Source organism: Cyprinus carpio, unplaced genomic scaffold (assembly GCF_018340385.1).
Source record: "Cyprinus carpio isolate SPL01 unplaced genomic scaffold, ASM1834038v1 S000000168, whole genome shotgun sequence".
Lineage (NCBI taxonomy): Eukaryota > Metazoa > Chordata > Actinopteri > Cypriniformes > Cyprinidae > Cyprinus > Cyprinus carpio.
In genome coordinates this window covers 817,821-836,820 of record NW_024872919.1, presented here as the reverse complement: position 1 = coordinate 836,820, position 19,000 = coordinate 817,821, and the positions used below count along the sequence as shown (strand labels likewise).

The 19,000-nt window shown below is 39.1% G+C and overlaps 1 protein-coding gene across 1 annotated transcript; it reads right to left on the bottom strand.

Annotated features, from left to right (window-relative positions):
• Nucleotides 1-1,208: 1,208 nt before the first annotated feature.
• LOC109063453 (T-complex protein 1 subunit beta-like) lies at nt 1,209-17,124 on the bottom strand. Its single transcript, XM_042753860.1, has 15 exons — nt 16,975-17,124; nt 16,127-16,201; nt 15,971-16,036; nt 15,789-15,900; nt 15,382-15,458; nt 15,193-15,305; nt 14,872-15,074; nt 11,545-11,645; nt 11,343-11,470; nt 11,077-11,180; nt 10,154-10,273; nt 9,852-9,980; nt 6,882-6,985; nt 6,125-6,224; nt 1,209-1,372 (listed from the first exon to the last, which is right to left on the bottom strand). The coding sequence occupies exons 1-15, from the start codon at nt 16,975-16,977 to the stop codon at nt 1,227-1,229; spliced, it is 1,581 nt and encodes a 526-aa protein (XP_042609794.1). The 5' UTR covers nt 16,978-17,124; the 3' UTR covers nt 1,209-1,226.
• Nucleotides 17,125-19,000: the final 1,876 nt, after the last annotated feature.

The window sequence follows — 19,000 nt, the reverse complement described above, 5'->3', positions numbered from 1 at the left end:
AATAGTCTCAAAGATAATAAGATAAGATTTGTCTTTTCTGAAATATATAATCGCAAATGTCGGTACAATTGTGAGTTAACGAAAATGAATTTAAAAATGAATTAAGACTGTTTAAAGCAGTGGTTCTCAAAGTGTCAGTCTCCCTCTAGTGGTTTGCAGAGGAATCACTAAATTAAATATAAATTAATGTTAATACATTTTAATTGAATCTTTGAGTAAAGTTTTTTTTACATTTAAGTACAGTACAGTTATGTTACTTTGGTTATAACACATTTTAATTGAATCATTATTTAAGTTTTTCATTTACCTGTGTGTAAGCACAGTGCAGTGTTAATGTACAAACTGTGTATTTACAATGTTAAAGTGGCTGACAACAATAAATATTCTTATTAGGAATAAAACTGTCTGTTTTTTGAACTCTTTGAGAACCACTGGTTTAAAGAAATGGTATAAAATGAAATCCTGCTTTTTAAGAACTCTTCAGTAAACCATTTCTTCTTTCCCCTTGTAGAGTCATCAAGGATCCAGCTTATTATCGGCACATTGCTAAGGAATTGTTCATGTGCTGCATTGCACTGTCACTTCTGATAGAGATTCATTGACCTTTTGTGAGTGCCCTTATAAATTGTCTTTTTTTACAATTTAGTTTTAACCCAAATGCGTGTGCTAAGTGAGTGAACATCAAAGATCACACAACAGAAGTGCGCTAGCGTGCTCTCTCTCTCTCTCTCTCTACCGTAACTTGTGCATTGTTTTACTTACTTGTTTTGACATATCTGGTATCGGGGCATTTTAACGAGTACGAGTACAAGAGCTCAGTATCGGGCCCGGTATCGGTGCATCCCTAGTTCAGAGCGAATGATTCTGTGAGAGCTCACTGTGTTTGATCTCAGTGTGACGAGAGTTTGGCGGATCTCTGAGATTGATGTGCAAGCAAACACACGCCGGGCTTCAGATGTTCATGACGGTTTTATTGAGTAAACAAAAGTAGAGCAGTAACATGCAGACAACCAATGCTTGGGAAGTGCGAAAACACAAACTACAAAACAAAGAGCATCAACTTCCTGTCAATAAATACACGGGCCGTTATGAGTGTTCAGGATCCGTCACAATCCTCCACAAACACACACAAAAAAAAAAAAAACACACACACACACACACACAGACAGAGAGGTTAAAACACGGCACTGATGTTTCTCCCAGACTGCGCGGAGATGAATGAAGGGTCACCTGGGAGCAGCTTTGATGATGTTGTCGACGCGCAGGATCATCTCAGCCGCCTCGGCCGCGCTCAGCAGCACCTGCCTCTTCACCTGGAAGCTCTCGGTGATGCCCAGAGCCGCCATGTCTCCCACTGTGCCCTGGGTCATGTCTGAAAGAGCAGGGGTCAGGGGTCAGAGCACAGACTCACTCAGGGCTGATCTCAGTGTGTGTGTGTGCGTGTGTGTTACCTAGGGCTGGATGATATGGCCAAAATTTATATCACAATATATTTCTTAATTTCGGTCTACACAATATAATTCCGATATCGATATGAAAAAAAGCCTAATAAAAACTGCCAAGAACGCCCACAACAGATGTCTGTGCATACAAACTTATGAAAAATGAATTTGCTAGATCTGACACCTCATATAAAACCATATAATATTTTAGAAAAAAACCCAGCACAAATTAATGTTCAGCTTTAATTTGCATTTTGCCTTCATACAAACAAGAAATGTGAAATCACTGTCAAATAATCGTCTCACTAAATAATATTAATATCTTTAACTTTACATACACTACCAGTCAAAAGTTTTTAACAGTAAAAGTAGAGGTCGACCGATATATCGGGCCGATATTTGTCATTTTTTAATATATCGGCATCAGCCGATATCCGTGTTTAGTAGCGCCGATTTAAATTCAGGCACGTCGGCGGGCAGCCCCGTGTTATTGGTGCGGTGGAAAGTGCTGCTGCCGCATGTGAAGGACCCCAAGCCAAAACTTTTGGAAGATTCAACAACAGTCCTGGGAGATAAAGGTAGTCAGAATTTCACTCTGTAAATGAGGTGAAGTAGGTGGCAGTTCTCACAAACACTGCAGCGTTACTCCTCCGCTCACAGACAGCACCGTGCTCGGAGAGACAGCTGTCCTGGAGCAGCACAGAACGGTGAAGGACATTTGTTCAGAAGCATGGTTTGATGCAGACAATAGCCAGGTTTCCATCCAACTCATTTGCATTTAGGGATGTCAATATTTGATAATTTCCATGATCGATCGTCGTTTAAATTAACAATCAATGAATAAGCTTAATGCTGCAAAATGCATCTGCAGCGGTATTATTATTATGTGCAAAAGCCACTCGGAAAAAAAAAAGCTTTCTCACCCGAATTAAAGGGGTTTTAGTCTGAATAAAATGCTAGTAGCAGGACTGTAAAATGAATATGTGATTGTAAAATCAAGGGAGCGCGCTGTACATTTGAGATCATTTTACTTAGTTGACTGTTTCCCGCCAAGGAGACCGCTGAATGCGCCTCTTTAAATGGTTTCGTGGTGCTCGTTGTTGTATTTTAAAACGCAATTGCAATGTTTTCAATTTACACTATAGTATTAAAAATAAAATGATCCCAAACGTAACTGTGGCGCATGTGACTGTGCTGCGCAGTCAGTGAACAGCTTTTTTCACATTAAACATTTTATGCGAGTATTATGACCAGTACTTTATTTGATCCTGTTCTGCAAAATGTTCGATTTTGAATTTTTGCATTCCGGTAGGCCTATTTGTTTTTAATAAATCCGGCATTTACAGTGCATTAGATCGTGACAGTGCGTGCGTGCGTGCAGACGAGGACGAGCGCTAGATGTATTTGGAGGTTATTGCTCATGTCTCGTTCTGCACATATCCAAATGTTTCCATATTCACAATGTATCTGAATGTTAAACTATAATATATTTTATTTTTTTAATGTAAACTAGACGGAAAAGATCATCCTCTTCACATGAGCAAAAACGTCCTTGTCATAACAGCAGAGTGGACCGGTATACTGCGGTCTATTTAAACTGACCAGTGTAACCTTTTATATGTTTGGTTGACTGTACTTAATCTTAATAATGAACAGACTGCGATGTAAGTTTGAAGTTAGAATGCACTTTAGATGTTCTGTGTCATTTATACCAAACACAAATGTTGCTGGCTGCTAGTGTGTTTGCAGCACAACTAAAATTTAAACTTTAAAAATATTATTTTTTTATATTTTTCAGTTTAATTGATTTTTATTTATAAAATTTTATATCTTTTATTTAAATGTATATTTAAGTTTACATTTATGTTCCAACAAACTTGAAAAATTCTGCTTGATAAATGCTCTAAAACTTTTATGTAAATGATTGACACATATATATATATATATATATATATATATATATATATATTTTTATATAATATATATTTACCTATTTTATATATATTACCAGTTTTATATATTTAATACTTGGTCAGTTTATTGATTTTTTTGGTTAACTTTGCATATTCTTTTTTATTTTAATACCGTGCAGTGGACAAAATTAAGATTCGAGAGATGGCTCAAGTCAGTGCTCAATAAATGATGATAGGTTTAGAAATGTTGTGCATCCACTTATATTAGTGTGACATTTTAGCATGCAAATGAAGGGGAAAACTTCAAGATATCGGCCCTAAAAATCGGCAGCACATATCGGCCATCGGCTGACCCTGACCTCTAAACATCGGCATCGGCTATAGAAAAACCCATATCGGCATATACCTAATGCAAAATATAGCAAAAACAGTAACATTGTGAAATATTTTTACTGTTCCTGCATTTACTTGATGCAAAATATAGCAAAAACAGTAACATCAAGAAATATTAAAAACTTTTAAATAATTTATTCCTGTGATCTCAAAGCTATATTTTTAGCATCATTATTCAATCACATGATCCCTTAGAAATCATTCTTATATTCTGATTTGCTGCTATAAAATTATTTATTATTATTATTATTTATTATTATGTTGAAAACAGCTGAGTAGATTTTTTTCAGGTTTCTTTGATAAATAGAAAGTTCAGAAAAACAGCATTTATCAGAAATAGAAATCTTTTGTAACAATATAAATGTCTTTATCATCACTTTTGATCAATTTAAAGCGTTCTTGCTAAATAAAAGTATTTATAGCTATCTATAATTTCTTTCGGGGAAAAAAAAAAATCATACTGACTCTAAGCTTTTGGATGGAATACTGTATAATGTTACAAAAGTTTTTTACTTCAGATAAATGCTGATCTTTGGATCTTTCTATTCATCAAAGAATATTGAAAAAAATCAACAGTTGTAAATATTGATAATCAGCAAATCATCATATTAGAATGATTTCTGAAGATCATGTGACACTGAAGACTGGAGTAATGATGCTGAAAATACAGCTGCACATCACAGAAATAAATTACAGTTTAACAGATATTCAAATAGAAAGCAGTTATTATAAACAGTAAAAATTAGGGATGCGCCGATCCAATATTCATATCAGGTATCGGCTCCGACACTGCCATTTTTCTCAGATAGTGTATCGTTCAGAGAGGGCCGATCCAAATCCAAGATTTTTTTTTTTGATTGTGTGAATTATTCTGTGTTACTTCTGAAGCCATACAGTAGCCTAATGCAGTGGTTCTCAATTCCAGTCCTCACGCCCCCTGCTCTGCACATTTTGTACATTTCTCTATAAATTATAAATTGTTTTTAATGTGTATTAAAACTGTTAAAAGAAAGGCTCAATAACTGTTGCACATATATCATACACTATGCATCAATGTCTTCTCTTTGTGCCTTGCACTTTTTGACAGGAAGCGCTTACAATGTGTGCATCCAGAGTGCAGAATGATGCGCTTGAAGCAACACGGCGTCAGGCTGTATTTGTTTTGTGCTGTCGTATCTATCATACGTTGTTGCCTTATAAAAAGAAAAAATATGCTATACGTTTTAAAGACGTGTATTTTAATTTTATAGTATATACTTGTATATAAATACAATCATGAATGTTTTTGATGAATGGATTTTATAATAATACAAACAGCAATGTGTAACATTTTACCATATTTATTGCAACACTTTTATTTGTTCCCCACAAAATATTGATTTTTTCACTAAATGTTTGGATTTCTAAAATTATTGCACATATATTTCTATAAAAACACTTTCTCCCGAATTATCCACTAACCTAGTTTATGATAAAATTTTTGTCATAGATTATGAATATGCATAGGCCTATATTTTTCCATATTTATTATTTTATTTTTCTTTAAAACAAATGAGTCTGTATCTAGTAGACTGTGAAAGAATTATTATCAGTTCCACACAGAGAGATATATAAATTCTACATTTATTTTAAATTCTACATTTATTTAAAACTTCACTGGTATCGGATCGGTATCTGTATCGGCCAATGCTGAACCCTAGGTATCGGAATCGGTATCGGAGGCAAAAAAGGCGGATCGGAGCATCCCTAGTAAAAATATTTCAAAATGTTACTGTTTTTGCTGTACTTTAGATCAAATAAATGCAGGCTTGGTGAGCAGAAGAGAATTCCTAAATAAAAAAAATAAAAAAACAACATTAAAAATCTTACTGTTCAAAACCTTTTGACTGGTAGTGTGGGCTAATTATTTTTATAGATTGAAACAAATGTGCTTTAACAGTATAAAGAGTATGAAAAGTGCTTCGAATTGCAGCAGAAAAAAAGGGCTTATTGAAAATCCAAACTGATTATCTGCCAGCAGGAGGCGCTGTGAGAGCGGCAGAACCAGCGGTTTCTCCAGTAACGGCTGTACTCAAAGCAGCTCCGCTCATGAACGCTTCTTTATCAGATAATGCCATCGAAACTTTTCTGAAGCCATCCTTTCCCTTCAGAGATACATTTATATACTGTAAAACACCCGCGCCCGTGTTTTTGATTTTGAACGTGCAGTGCTCATGTTAATTCAACGAAGTCAAACACCACAAATAAATCAATGTATGGGAAACACCTGTAATGTATCGAAATATCGGAAATGTGTTTAAACATCATATATCACCGTTAAAAACATTATATCACGATACATATTGATATTGAATTATTGTCCAGCCCTAGTCTTACCCAGGCCGAAGGTGCTCTTCTTGTCCTGGTGAGCGGCTCTCAGCTGAGACACCAGCTCTGCGCTGTCGTACCCTGCGTTATCAGCGATGATGGTGGGCAGCTGCAACACAAACAATACACACGAGAGACGCACGATGACCATAAACCACATGACCAGTCACTCAACACTTACTCTTCCAATCAAAACAGCTGTGAACAAGCAGAACCAAGCAGCAAAGTGCTGTTTTGTTATGCAATAAAGACACATTGTGAACAAGTCAACGACCGTCACTTCCTTCATTCCTCCATCAATCTGCATTTTGAATGAACTGGTTGAGTGAATGATTCAGTGATTCCATCTCTAATAACTGTGGCTGTGTCTGAAATCACATCCTTCTCTACTAAACAGTAGGTGGCAGAGGAAGCATGTCCGAATTCATAAGGACAACATAGAGAATACAGTACAAACATACTACACACACACTCATACTACACAGAACATACTCTTTTAGCAGTAGTGAAGTAATAAAGTTTTTTTTACCGATTTCAGAGAGTATGTGATTTCAGATGCAGTCGTTCATGTGTTTGAATTAATCACCTGAATGAATGGTCAATTGGTGACTTCATATTTTTTTCAATTAGCTATGCACTATATTGTAATAACAGTGCAAATGCATAAAAGATGATGCATGCATTTAATAAGAAAAAAGCTCCTGGAAATCTGTTCATGGGAGTGAAATGTCTCTTGGTGTAAGACTGCGCTGGTGGCGTGACGTACCATCATCAGGGCTTTAGCGAAGGACTCCATGGCCACGGCCTCTTTTCCTGGCGTGCGGTTGGCCAGATCTGACACGGCTTTAGCCATCAGCATCTCGGAGCAGCCTGAAACACAGACATAGTGTGAGTGAGAGTGTGATGAGTGTGAGAGAGAGAGAGAGCGTGAGTGAATGTGATGAGTGATGAGTGTGTGATGAGTGTGAGAGTGAGATGAGTGTGTGAGAGTGAGTGAATGTGATGAGTGAGTGATAAGTGTGAGTGATGAGTGTGTGAGAGAGAGTGATAAATAATGAAGAGTGTGAGTGAATGTGAGAGTGAATGATGAGTGTGAGTGTGATGAGTGAATGTGAGTGATAAGTGTGAGTGATGAGAGTGAGTGAGAGAGAGTTAGTGAATGTGAGAGTGAGTGATGAGTGTGAGCGAGAGAGTGAGTGAATGTGAGAGTGAGTGATGGGTGTGAGTGATGAGTGTGAGAGAGTGATGATGTGTGGGTGGAGAGTGGGTAGTGAATGATTGAGAGTGTGAGTGATGAGTGAGTGTGATGAGTGAATGTGTGAGTGATAAGAATGTGAGTGTGAGTGATGAGTGTGAGAGAGTGAGAGAGTGAAGAGTGTGTGAGAGAGTGTGTGAGAGTGGTGGTGAGTGAGGTGATAAAGTAAGAGAATGTGAGAGTGAGTTATAATTTTATAATAAATGATGAGTGTGAGTGTGTGAGAGAGAGTGAGTGATGAGTGTGATGAGTGTGTGAGAGTGAGTGAATGTGATGAGTGATGAGTGTGTGATGAGTGTGAGAGTGAGATGAGTGTGTGAGAGAGTGAGTGATGAGAGTGAGTGAGAGTTAGTGATGAGTGTGAGAGTGTGAGAGTGTGTGAGTGAGAGTGAGTGATGATGTGAATGTGGAGTGAGTGCCAGTGCTCCATGAGTTGAGTGAGGTGGTAAGTGAGAGTGAGAGTGAGTGAATGTGAGTGTGATGAGTGTGTGATAGAGAGTAATTTAAGAGATTAAGATGAATGAGAATGTTTAGTGATGAGTGTGAGAATGTGAGTGATGATGAGTGTGTGAGAGAGTGATGTATGAGTGAGTGAGTGTGTTTTGAGAGTGAGTGTGAGAGTGAGAGTGTGAGAGTGTGTGAGAGAGAGTGAGAGAGATGAGTGAGTGATGGAGTGGAGAGAGAGAGTGAAGTGTGAGAAATGATGATGAGAAGGTGAGGTGAGTGAGATAATGTGAGAGTGAATGCGTGAGTGTGAGTGTGAGAGTGGTGAGGAGAGAGTGAGTGATGAGATGAGTATTATTATGAGAGAGAGTGAGTGAGAGAGATTAGATGTGAGTGAGAGTGATGAGGAGTGTGATGAGTGTGTGAGAGTGAGTGAATGAGAGATGGAGTGAGTGGGGAGAGTGTGTGTGAGAGAGTGAGTGAATGTATGTGAGAGAGGAGAGAGAGTGTAGAGATGAGTGTGAGAGTGTGATGATTGATTAATAAAGAGAGTGAAATGATGAGAGTGTGAATGTGAGAGTGAAGTGAATGTGAGTGAGTGAGTGATAAGTGAGTGAGTGATGAGTGATGATGGAGAGAGTGAGTGAATGTGAGTGATGTGAGTGAGTGAGTGATGAGTAATGTGAGAGTGAATGGTGAGTGTGAGTGTGATGAGTGTGTGAGAGAGTGAGTGAATCTGAGTGAGTGATGAGTTATGTGAGTGAGAGTGTGAGAGTGTGAAGTGTGAGTGTGTGTGTGTGAGAGACAGTGAGTGTGAGAGAGAGTGAGTGTGATGAGTGTGAGAGTGTGTGAGAGAGAGTGAGTGAATGTGAGAGTGAGTGGTGAGTGAGTGAGAGAGTGAGTGAGCATGATAATGATGAGGGAGTGAGTACGTGTGATGAGTGTGTGAGAGTGTGAGGTGAGTGTGTGAGTGAGTGTGGTGAGCGTGAGAGAGTGAGTGAGAATGTGAGAGGAGTGAGGAGTGAGAGTGTGTTGAGAGAGTGCGAGTGCGTGTGATAGAGTGTGTGTGAGAGAGAGTGGTGACTGTGTGAGTGATGAGTGAGTGTGTGAGTGTGAGTGAGTGAGTGAGATGTGAGAGTGAGGGGTGAGTGTGTGAGAGAGCGTGAATGTGCGGGGTGAGTGAGTGAGTGAGTGTGTTGAGAGAGAGTGCGTGACGAGTTCAGTGAGAGTGAGTGATGAGAGAGTGTGAGAGTATGAGAGAGTGAGTGTGAGAGAGAGAGTGAGTGAGTGTGTGAGTGAGTGTGAGAGTATGAGAGAGTGGATGAGTGAGAGTGAGAGGCGAATGTGAGAGTGTGAGTGATGAGTGTGTGTGAGAGAGTGAGTGAAGTGGGGGAGTGTGAGAGTGAGTGAGAGTGTGTGTGCGATGAAGTGTGTGTGTGTGAGGAGAGTGAGAGTGAATGTGAGAGAGTTGAGAGAGAGAGAATGTGAGAGTGAGTGATGAGAGTGAGCGATGAGGATGATGAGTGGTGAGTGTGAGTGAAGTGAGTGAGTGTGATGAGAGAGTGATGAATGTGAGAGTGTGAGGAGTGTGTGAGAGATGAGTGAGTGTGACGTCGCGTGAAGTGTGAGAGTGAGTGATGAGTGTGTGAGCGAGATGAGTTTGAGAGTGAGTGAGTGAATGTGTGAGCGCGAGTGAGAGAATGTGAGAGTGAATGTGAGAGTGATGAGTGAGTGAGGACAGAGTGATCCGTGAGCGATGAGGTGATGAGTGTGAGCGATGAGTTTTAAATTTAAAAGATGAGACTGAGAGAGTGATTAGTATTTATTAAAAAGTGTGTGATAGTGAGAGTGTGAGAGTGTGTGAGATGAGTGTGAGAGAGTGATTAGTGTTTGTGAGAGAGTGTGTGATAGTGAGTGATGAGTGTGAGAGTGTGATGAGTAAGAGAGTGTGAGAGAGAGAGTGTGAGTGTGTGATGTATGTGAGTGATGAGTGTGTGAGAGGGAGAGTGTGAGTCAGACAGCCGCTGGCGTCCTCACCTCCGCCGAACACGGTGCGTGTCTCTTTGATGGTCTGCGCGAGCACACACAGAGCATCGTGCAGTGAGCGTTCGGCCTCGTCCAGGATCTGCTGCGTTGCCCCGCGCAGGACGATGGTGCATGCCTCACCTGCACACACACACACAGCACAGTCATACACATGAGACTGATTTCTATAAATATCTGCGCTGCATGCTTCAGAGTGAGTGCATTCACATTGACAGTAACATACAAATGACACCATTTGTTGTTAAATCATGCAGCTCTGCACACAGGTGGGGTTGGTTTGGGCACACACTCACCCATGTCCACTCCAGAGAAGTGTATGAGCATGTCCTCTCCGATCATGACCTCCTCGATCAGCTTACAGTGGCCGAGCTTCACCAGCTCAGGGTGGTCAAAGGTCGAGGTGATCTCTCCCCCTGAGCACACAAACCCGCAGAATCAACACCTGCACACCGACGAGCACGTTTAAGACTCCACTGTGCATGTTTACATTGTGTATTTTACACTTTTAAACTACATCTTGTGAGCTTCTGTACGGGACAAGTGGATTTTTCTGTAGAGAATTCTACTCGCATGATCAGACATTTAACATCACAGTCGGGGATGATTTTATTACATTTAATGTGAATAGCGACTGATAATGGATAATGTGTTTAGTTGAGGTGTGTGAGAATATCTCCTGAAGAAATCTAAACTAATGCACACCTTCACACAGAAGAATCATACCGCGGTAAAGACGTAGTTCTTATATTTATAACATACATGACACGACCAGGAGAGTGCAGATTCCCTGAATCCAGCACGACTGTAGTTAGTATTAAGTGCTTTACAATACTGTCAACACTGACTGCTTTTGCTGGATTTGGTTAAAATAGTTCCAAACCCAGATCACAGCAAGAAAAGTCACGCATCTCTGAGCGACACACCAGCGGTGTTTCCTTACTGAATGATTCACGTGTTTGAATTAACATGATTCAGTGTCTCATTCTTGAGTTAATCAGCTTGAATGAATCATTTGAATGAATGACTCAATGACTCACTCATTAAGACAGTCGCTTGCTGCCACCTACTGGCAGTTCACCGTCACATTTAAAAGTAGATTATCTTTGCATTTTTTTTTTTTTTTTTTTTACAACATTTCATATTAGTATATTAAAAAACTGATTTAAAGCAACAGTATTTATGGTGTGCACTAGACAGCACTTGTGTGTTTGTGTACCTGTGACGAGAGCCAAGCGCTCGACTCCCATGAAATCAGCGTGCTCGATGGCCATCACACCAGCGGACGCAAACAGCTGCTCGGGGTAGTTATAGATCAGCTGCCTGAGGACCAACAACAGCAGAACGACGCTCACACAGCCGTCACATGACCACACACACACAGGTGTCATATGCCCACACACACACACACACACACAGGTGTCACATGACCACACACACACAGGTGTCATATGCCCACACACACGTGTCCTGAGATCGGCGCACCTGTTGATGAAGCAGTTGATGCCGTGCTTGAGGATGCGCTCCACCTTCTCCTTCATCTTCTCCTTCTCGGCCGTCTCGATCTCAGCTACTTTAGCAGTGGAGTCCACACGCACCCTGGAGCCGAAGATCTGCGGAGACACACGTTAGTGTTACCTTACTGCCGCTAGTCATGGCTACGCTCGCGCTCAGACATCCTCCCTACCTTGATCTTATCCGTGTCCATGCCGGTGTTGGCGATCAGGATGTTGGCGTTCTCGATCCTCTTGGGCTGGTTGACTCCGATCCTCTTGTCCAGCAGGAAGCCTGTGAGGAGCAGGAAGAACAGACGGCTTCATTAACTCACTAATGCTCACTAACAGCATGACTGACCGATCAACACAACACACATATCAATCTGCAGCACTACACGCTGCTTTTCTCAATGCTTCACAAGCAGCATTATTATTTGAGATAAGAACAAACTAAAAGAAGATCCTTAGTATTAGGGCATCACGAAAAAATTAAAAAACTACATTTCATATATCTTATATATATTAAATATATATTAAAACAAAAAAAATAATCTAATTACAATTTTTACAAACAAAAATGGGGTGAGCACACTTACATTCTCATTTTAAATGATTTAAACATCAGAGTATTATTTAAATTAGAGTAAATTATTTGTTTGTAACTTTAGGATATGGTTTGAATTGTTAACATATTAACTAACATGAACTTACCACGAGCAATACTTTTGTTACTATATTTATTAATCTTTGTTTATCTTAGTTTAAAAAAACAGCTGTTCATTGTTTGGTAATGTTACTTCACAGTGCAATAACTATGTTAACAAATACTGTACAACTTTTGATTTCAACAATGAAGGCTATAGCCTAAATGTTGAAATTAACAATGTTGTAGAAGTGCAGTTTAGTAATAGTAAATGTTAAATAATGTAGTTAAATAGTTTAATAAATAGAAACATTATTGTAAAGTGTTACAGATTTATTTTATACACCAATTCAGACGTCTCGTGAGTTCAGTGTTGGACAGGTCAGTTGTTTAAACCATTCATTAAACTGAATCGGTTCAAAGGAATCATTAGTTCGCGAATCAGACGTCGGCACGCGTTGTGTAATTATCTCGGCAGTTTAGGATATCGGCAAGATTTGACAACACAGAAAACATTTCATCACTGGATAGTTTTTTTTTTTTTTTTGACACTATCGTGTCAATTGATTTTGGATTAATATGGCGCGAGGGAGAGAGAGCAAGACAGCGCTCGTGTTGTTTGAAGACGACATGCAAATGATAAACTTTCACTCTATGAAACACAAGCAAATCAAAAAATCTGCTCGTTCTTATATGCGCCCTGTTAAACTGACATGACTTAAAAACACATGCAAATGATAAACTTTCACTCTATGATGGTTAAGCTGTGCAATTAATCCGCGAAATCACGCCGGAAGCACGTACGGTTAATGAATAACGGATCAATTACGACAGCCTACATCACACATCCTGCGATGTGACTATCGTGGATTCGTACATCACGATATCGATGCTTAAACGACACATCGTGCAGCCCTACTTAGTATATATTATTCCATACACTAATAATCAGAGAAGAGATATGATTTATGCACTATAACTATAGGAAGATTAAAACACCCTTATTAAGAACTTCAGCCCAACTGTTATGGGTTTTTTGGGGCCGATACGATACCGATATTAGGGAGTAAAAAAGGCAGATATTGATATTTTGCCGATATTCTTTGTGTGTCAGTTATAAACATCAAAATTAAAAGAAATAAACATTTGAAATATATCAGTATGTGTGTAATGAATAAATATAATAAACAAGTTTCACTTTTTGAATGGAATTAGAGAAATAAATTTTTTGATGATATTCTAATTATATGACCAGCACCTGTATATATATATATATATATATATATACACACACATATAAATTCTTTATACTTGTTTATACTTGTATTGATTTCGGCTCACATTTAACAAAAAAAAAAAAACCATTTCACTATCTCAACAAATTAGAATACTTCATAAGACCAATAAAATTTTTTAGTGAACTGTTGTCCTTCTGGAAAGTATGTTCATTAACTGTACATGTAATCAATACTTGGTAGGGGCTCCTTTTTGCTTTAATTACTGCCTTAATTCGGCGTGGCATGGAGGTGATCAGTTTGTGGCACTGCTGAGGTGGTGTGGAAGCCCAGGTTTCTTTGACAGTGGCCTTCAGCTCATCTGCATTGTTTGGTCTGTTATTTCTCATTTTCCTCTTGACAATACCACATAGATTCTCTCTGGGGTTCAGGTCTGGTGAGTTTGCTGGCCAGTCAAGCACACCAACACCATGGTCATTTAACCAACTTTTGGTGCTTTTGACACTGTGTGCAGGTGCCAAGTCCTGTTGGAAAATGAAATCTACATCTCCATAAAGTTGGTCAGCAGCAGGAAGCATGAAGTGCTCTAAAACCTCCTGGTATACGGCTGCGTTGACCTTGGACCTTAGAAAACACAGTGGACCAACACCAGCAGATGACATAGCACCCCAAACCATCACTGACTGTGGCCGCTCAAAGTTTCAATGGTTTTCCAAATTTCCCTAGACTTAAGCTTTAAAGTGTTTCATCCAGGTCCAGTAGCAAACAATGGAGCGCGCTCTGCTGGACAAACTAATTACACCATTTCAAGCATAGTATCTGATACCGATTTATCGGCAACAGGCTCACATCGGCCGATAATATCGGCAAAACGATTTATCAGTCAGCTCTAATAACCAGTGAAGAGATATGATTTATGCATTATAAGTACAGGAAGATTAAAACACCCTTATTAAAACCCATAACACACACTATTCAAAATATTACAATTCTGGCCAATGCTGATCAGATGATCATTGTTTTTACACATTTAGTCTAAATAAACAATAATAAAAAAACCCACTAAAAACAAATTATTTCAATAAAATAAAAATGGAATTATTATTATTACTACAGGAACAACAATATTCCATTATCATAATTATTAGGGCTGAATCGCGATTAATACTAAATCTCATGTAAATCGATCTGTCTAGTGCAATTATAATATATGACATGATATAATATGGAACTACGTGTGTTATGGTACTTCTTCTGCGGGGCACATTTGGAGTTTCTGCACAAGAGCGCCCTCTAGCTTTTAGTGTATTTAATTGTGAACGCTCTTTTTGTTTTTTTTAAATACCCTTTCTATGATTTAATGCTCACTTTAACAAATAATACAAAAATGTGAAAAATGTTAATTTTGAACTCTCAAAGTGCACCAGATAGATTAATTTAACTTTAAAATGTAGTAATTTAAAGAAATAATAAATGTAACAACAACAACAAAATAAGTATTTTATTACAGTATTGATGCTTGAACTTTAAGTGCGTGACAAATGACTGAAAAGGCTGTTCATAACTAAATATGCAGCACTGACACATGATCCCTGCTGTTACGTTAAACCTGTGTGTGTGTGTGTGTGTGAGCTGCAGACCTTCGTCCAGGTAGGAGTCGGTCAGGCTGCCTCCCAGCTTCTTGATGATGTGGATGGCCTCCAGGTTTCCAGACCCCTTGAGTCTGTGCACGGCCTGCACGGCCAGCTTGGAGAAGTGTTCCTTGTGGTGCGTCACCAGCTTGGAGGAGAGCGTGGTGCGCGCGATGTTCATCAGATCCTGCTGGAACTTCAGCTCGTCGTTCCTGCGGACACAGACGCTGCGCTTCAGACACAGTCTCTGAGACTCACACACACACACACACACACACAGTCTCTGAGATTCACTCACTCACACACACACACACACACTCCGCTCGTTACCCATTATCCACGGCTGCGTCTCTGAGCGCCTCGCGCGCCGCCTGCGTGGCCTTCCTCCAGCCGGCGATGATGATCTGAGGATGGATCTTCTTGGCGATCAGCAGCTCTGCTTCCTGCGGCACAAGCGTCACACATTAGACTCGGCTCAGGACTCACTCAGACGCCGTGAGGAGGTGTATGAGCTCGTACCCGCAGCAGCTCCGCCGCCAGCACCGTCACAGACGTGGTCCCGTCGCCCACCTCGTCATCCTGCACCTTAGACATGTCTGCACACAAGAGAGGCTCGTGAAGCACGCGGACTCTTCTGCTTCATTACTAACACTGATGGAACTCTGACCTATCATTACTATCTAAAACAGCTGTTCTCTCTGTGAATATGTGTTAAAGTGTAATTTATTTCTGTGATGTGCAGCTGTATTTTCAGCATCATTACTCCAGTCTTCAGTGTCACATGATCTTCAGAAATCATTCTAATATGATGATTTGCTGCTCAAGAAACATTTCTGATTATTATCAATGTTGAAAACAGTTGTGCTGCTCAATATTTCTGTGGAAACTGTTTCCCAAACTGCAGTGAAGCGCGCGTCTGGACTGACCCACGAGCACTTTAGCGGCGGGGTTGTCGACGCCGATGGCCTTCAGGATGGTGGCTCCGTCGTTGGTGACGGTCACGACACTGTCCCTGCCGCCGCCCAGCAGGATCTTGTCCTGTGAGGTCAGAGGTCAGGGGTCAGGGTGAGTGTGAGGGGCGTGTGTGCGCGGTGCGTGCGGGTCGTACCATGCCCTTGGGCCCCAGGGTGCTCTTGACCAGGTCTCCGATGGCGATGGCTCCGATGAAGGACGACTGGGACACACACAGAGACTCGGAGTGAGACGCGGGAGGTTATGAGAGGTCAGGTGTGTGTGAGAGAGAGCGAGCGCTCGTGTCACTCACCATACGCGCCGTCTCCGCCTTCTCCTCGTCCGCTCCGTGTCTGAAGATGTTCATGGGGGTCATGGATAAAGACGCCTGCCAAAAAAAAAAAAAAAAAACCATACCAACCACAACAACAAAATCATAATTAACAATAATAATAATCACAACAACACCACCATCCAAGATAAATCTGAATCATCGTTACACATAATAAATGTTAGGGCAATTAAAAAAAAAAAAGATTACTTGTAATAACAATATTGATATTATTTTCAAATTCATATTACATTCATAATAGCTTCATTTGAGGTTATAATTTGAATAAACCTGCAATAAGCAATTATTATCATTGCTAATATTATTATAATTATAGCCTACTAATAAAACGATAGCATATTTAGATTATACTGCTATCCAGACCACAGACAGATAATTATCTGTGTAATGATTATAGTATCGCGATGACTGATGCGTGAATCTCCCCCCTCAGAACACACTAGAAACATCCTCGCGAGCCCTCTACAGATGCTGCGTCACAACACACACACACACTCATCATAAACTCATCATAGACACGTTTATCCACACACACACACACACACACACACACACACTTAAACTCATCATAAACTCATCATAGACACGTTTATCCCGCGGACCCACGGCAAAAAAAACAAGCAACAACTCACAAATTATATGCACAATATATACATATATATACATGTATATAAAAATAATCATATCTATCTGATGCTCGCACGAAGCACACACACGAAGCCTCCCCACACAGCGCGAATGTCGCGGCAGAATCCCACACAGACACACACTTCAGTCTCGTCTCAGTAAACTATTTGTTCAGCGCTCACCATGATGACTGTAGATGTGCTGAAGAGATGCGCGCACACTGCCGGAAGAGGAAGAGCGCGACTGATCAACCGCTTCCTGCGCGATCACGCTTCAGCTCAAGAGTCTGTGCAGCGCGCATGCGCGGCGCTTCCTCTTCTTCTTGTGTTTTATTGGCGTGTGGGGCGTTCTCTGCTGTAAGAAGAAGTTAATAACAAACTTACAGTGCTCTAGAATAGCATAAAGTAAACCAACGAAACTAATAGGATTAGAAGAAATAAAATAATAAAACGTGAAATATATATATATATATATATATATATAAGTGCCGTGTGGTGGTGTTTTAAAATGAGGAGGCAGTGTGTATACATGTGTGTGTGTGTGTGTGTGTGTGTCCTTGTTACACTTAAAGTTGTCACATTTTCCTTAAAAAAAGAGAACATATATAATTCTACTTTGTATTTTATTAATATTTTGTATTTTATTAAATATTTTTAACACTAATTATACATTTTCACAGTGTTTTTATGCATTTTTATATTTATTTCAAAATAATTACTAAAGGCAGTAACAGTTTGAACAATATTCAGGAAAAAGTTGACAATAAGGTTTCATTAGTTAACATCAACTAAGAATAAACAATAGCCTACTTCTGCAGCATTTATTAATCGTAATTTATTATTAAAATCAGTAGTTGTATTAACTTATAAACCATAAAATCAAATAAACTAACAATGAACAACTGTATCTGTATTAACTAATGTAAACAAAGATTATTACAAATAATAATATTGTTCATGTTAGTGTTAGTTAACTCATTAAATGACACCTTACCGTAAAATGCTACCAATATTTATTTATTTGTGAACTGATGTTCAGTTGTTCTTTATAATAGTCAACTTATTTTCAGGTCATCATCATTAAAGCTCTGTAAACACTGCCAAACACACAAAGATATATCTTTCATTTCATCACGCTGAATACTCACCAAAAACTGATGTTTTCAGACCATTTCAAGGTTTATTTTGACGAGACACAAAGTAGTGACATCTAAGCAGGAGAGTTGTTTACTTTCTTTATAATTACTTTATAACACAACAACATCATTCACTTCATACAGACAAATAGCACGAAAAAAAAAAAAAGGATTTAACACACCAAACAAACCAATCACATCCTCTCACGGCACGCTTTAGGGTCTCTGTAGAAAGTCAATGGACCGAAGGGAGGCAAACCTCCGCTGTAACTTTACCTACAGGTGTCGCTGTTTTACAGTGTTACTTTATAACAAAACAGTGACTTTTGGACTTTTAATATCATATTTAATCATATTTGCGCCATTTTATTATTTATATATATATATACATACATATATATATATATATATATATATATATATATATATATATATATACATACACATATCTATGTATATACATGATTGTGTTGAAACAGCACATAGACAGCGCTGTCACATTTTTCTATTACAATTCAATTCAAGTTTATTTGTATAGCGCTTTTTACAAATACAAATCATTGCAAAGCAACTTTACAGAAAATTAAGTTTCTACATATATATATATTTAGTAGTAGCTTATCAGTGGTGACTGTCAGTTCATGTGCATATAGCAGAAATGTTCAGAAAAAAAACAAAAAAAAAGACGTTAACACAAACAGACGATTAACACTATTAACAGCAATTATGCAATCAAACTTATAGCAAAATGTGGTAGTTCTGTATGTTGCATCATCTCTACCAACATCTGAGGTCCTCTGAGGGGCTGGCATCATCTCTTCTCAGGTGTTCTGGATCCAGACTGGAGCTTGTGTAAATCCTAGTTACCACAGGATGTAAATCGCGTAATAGAGACATAATTAGCATAGCTGCTGTTCCAGCCAAGTACAATTAATTCGTTTAACCCAAGCTAAAGAATAATAATGCACATTTGATCAGATATAACTGCAGTCCAAAATTATGAGATGCATTATTTGAATGCTTGGCCAAAGAGGTGTGTTTTTAATCTAGATTTAAACAGAGAGAGTGTGTCT

Excerpts from the sequence above, each read along its gene's own strand:
- LOC109063453 (XM_042753860.1), bottom strand. Across the intron at positions 15,459-15,788 it reads CGCCGCTAAAGTGCTCGTGG|ACATGTCTAAGGTGCAGGAT; the intron begins GTCAGTCCAGAC and ends TCTTGTGTGCAG. Across the intron at positions 15,075-15,192 it reads GACGCAGCCGTGGATAATGG|GAACGACGAGCTGAAGTTCC; the intron begins GTAACGAGCGGA and ends CTGTGTCCGCAG.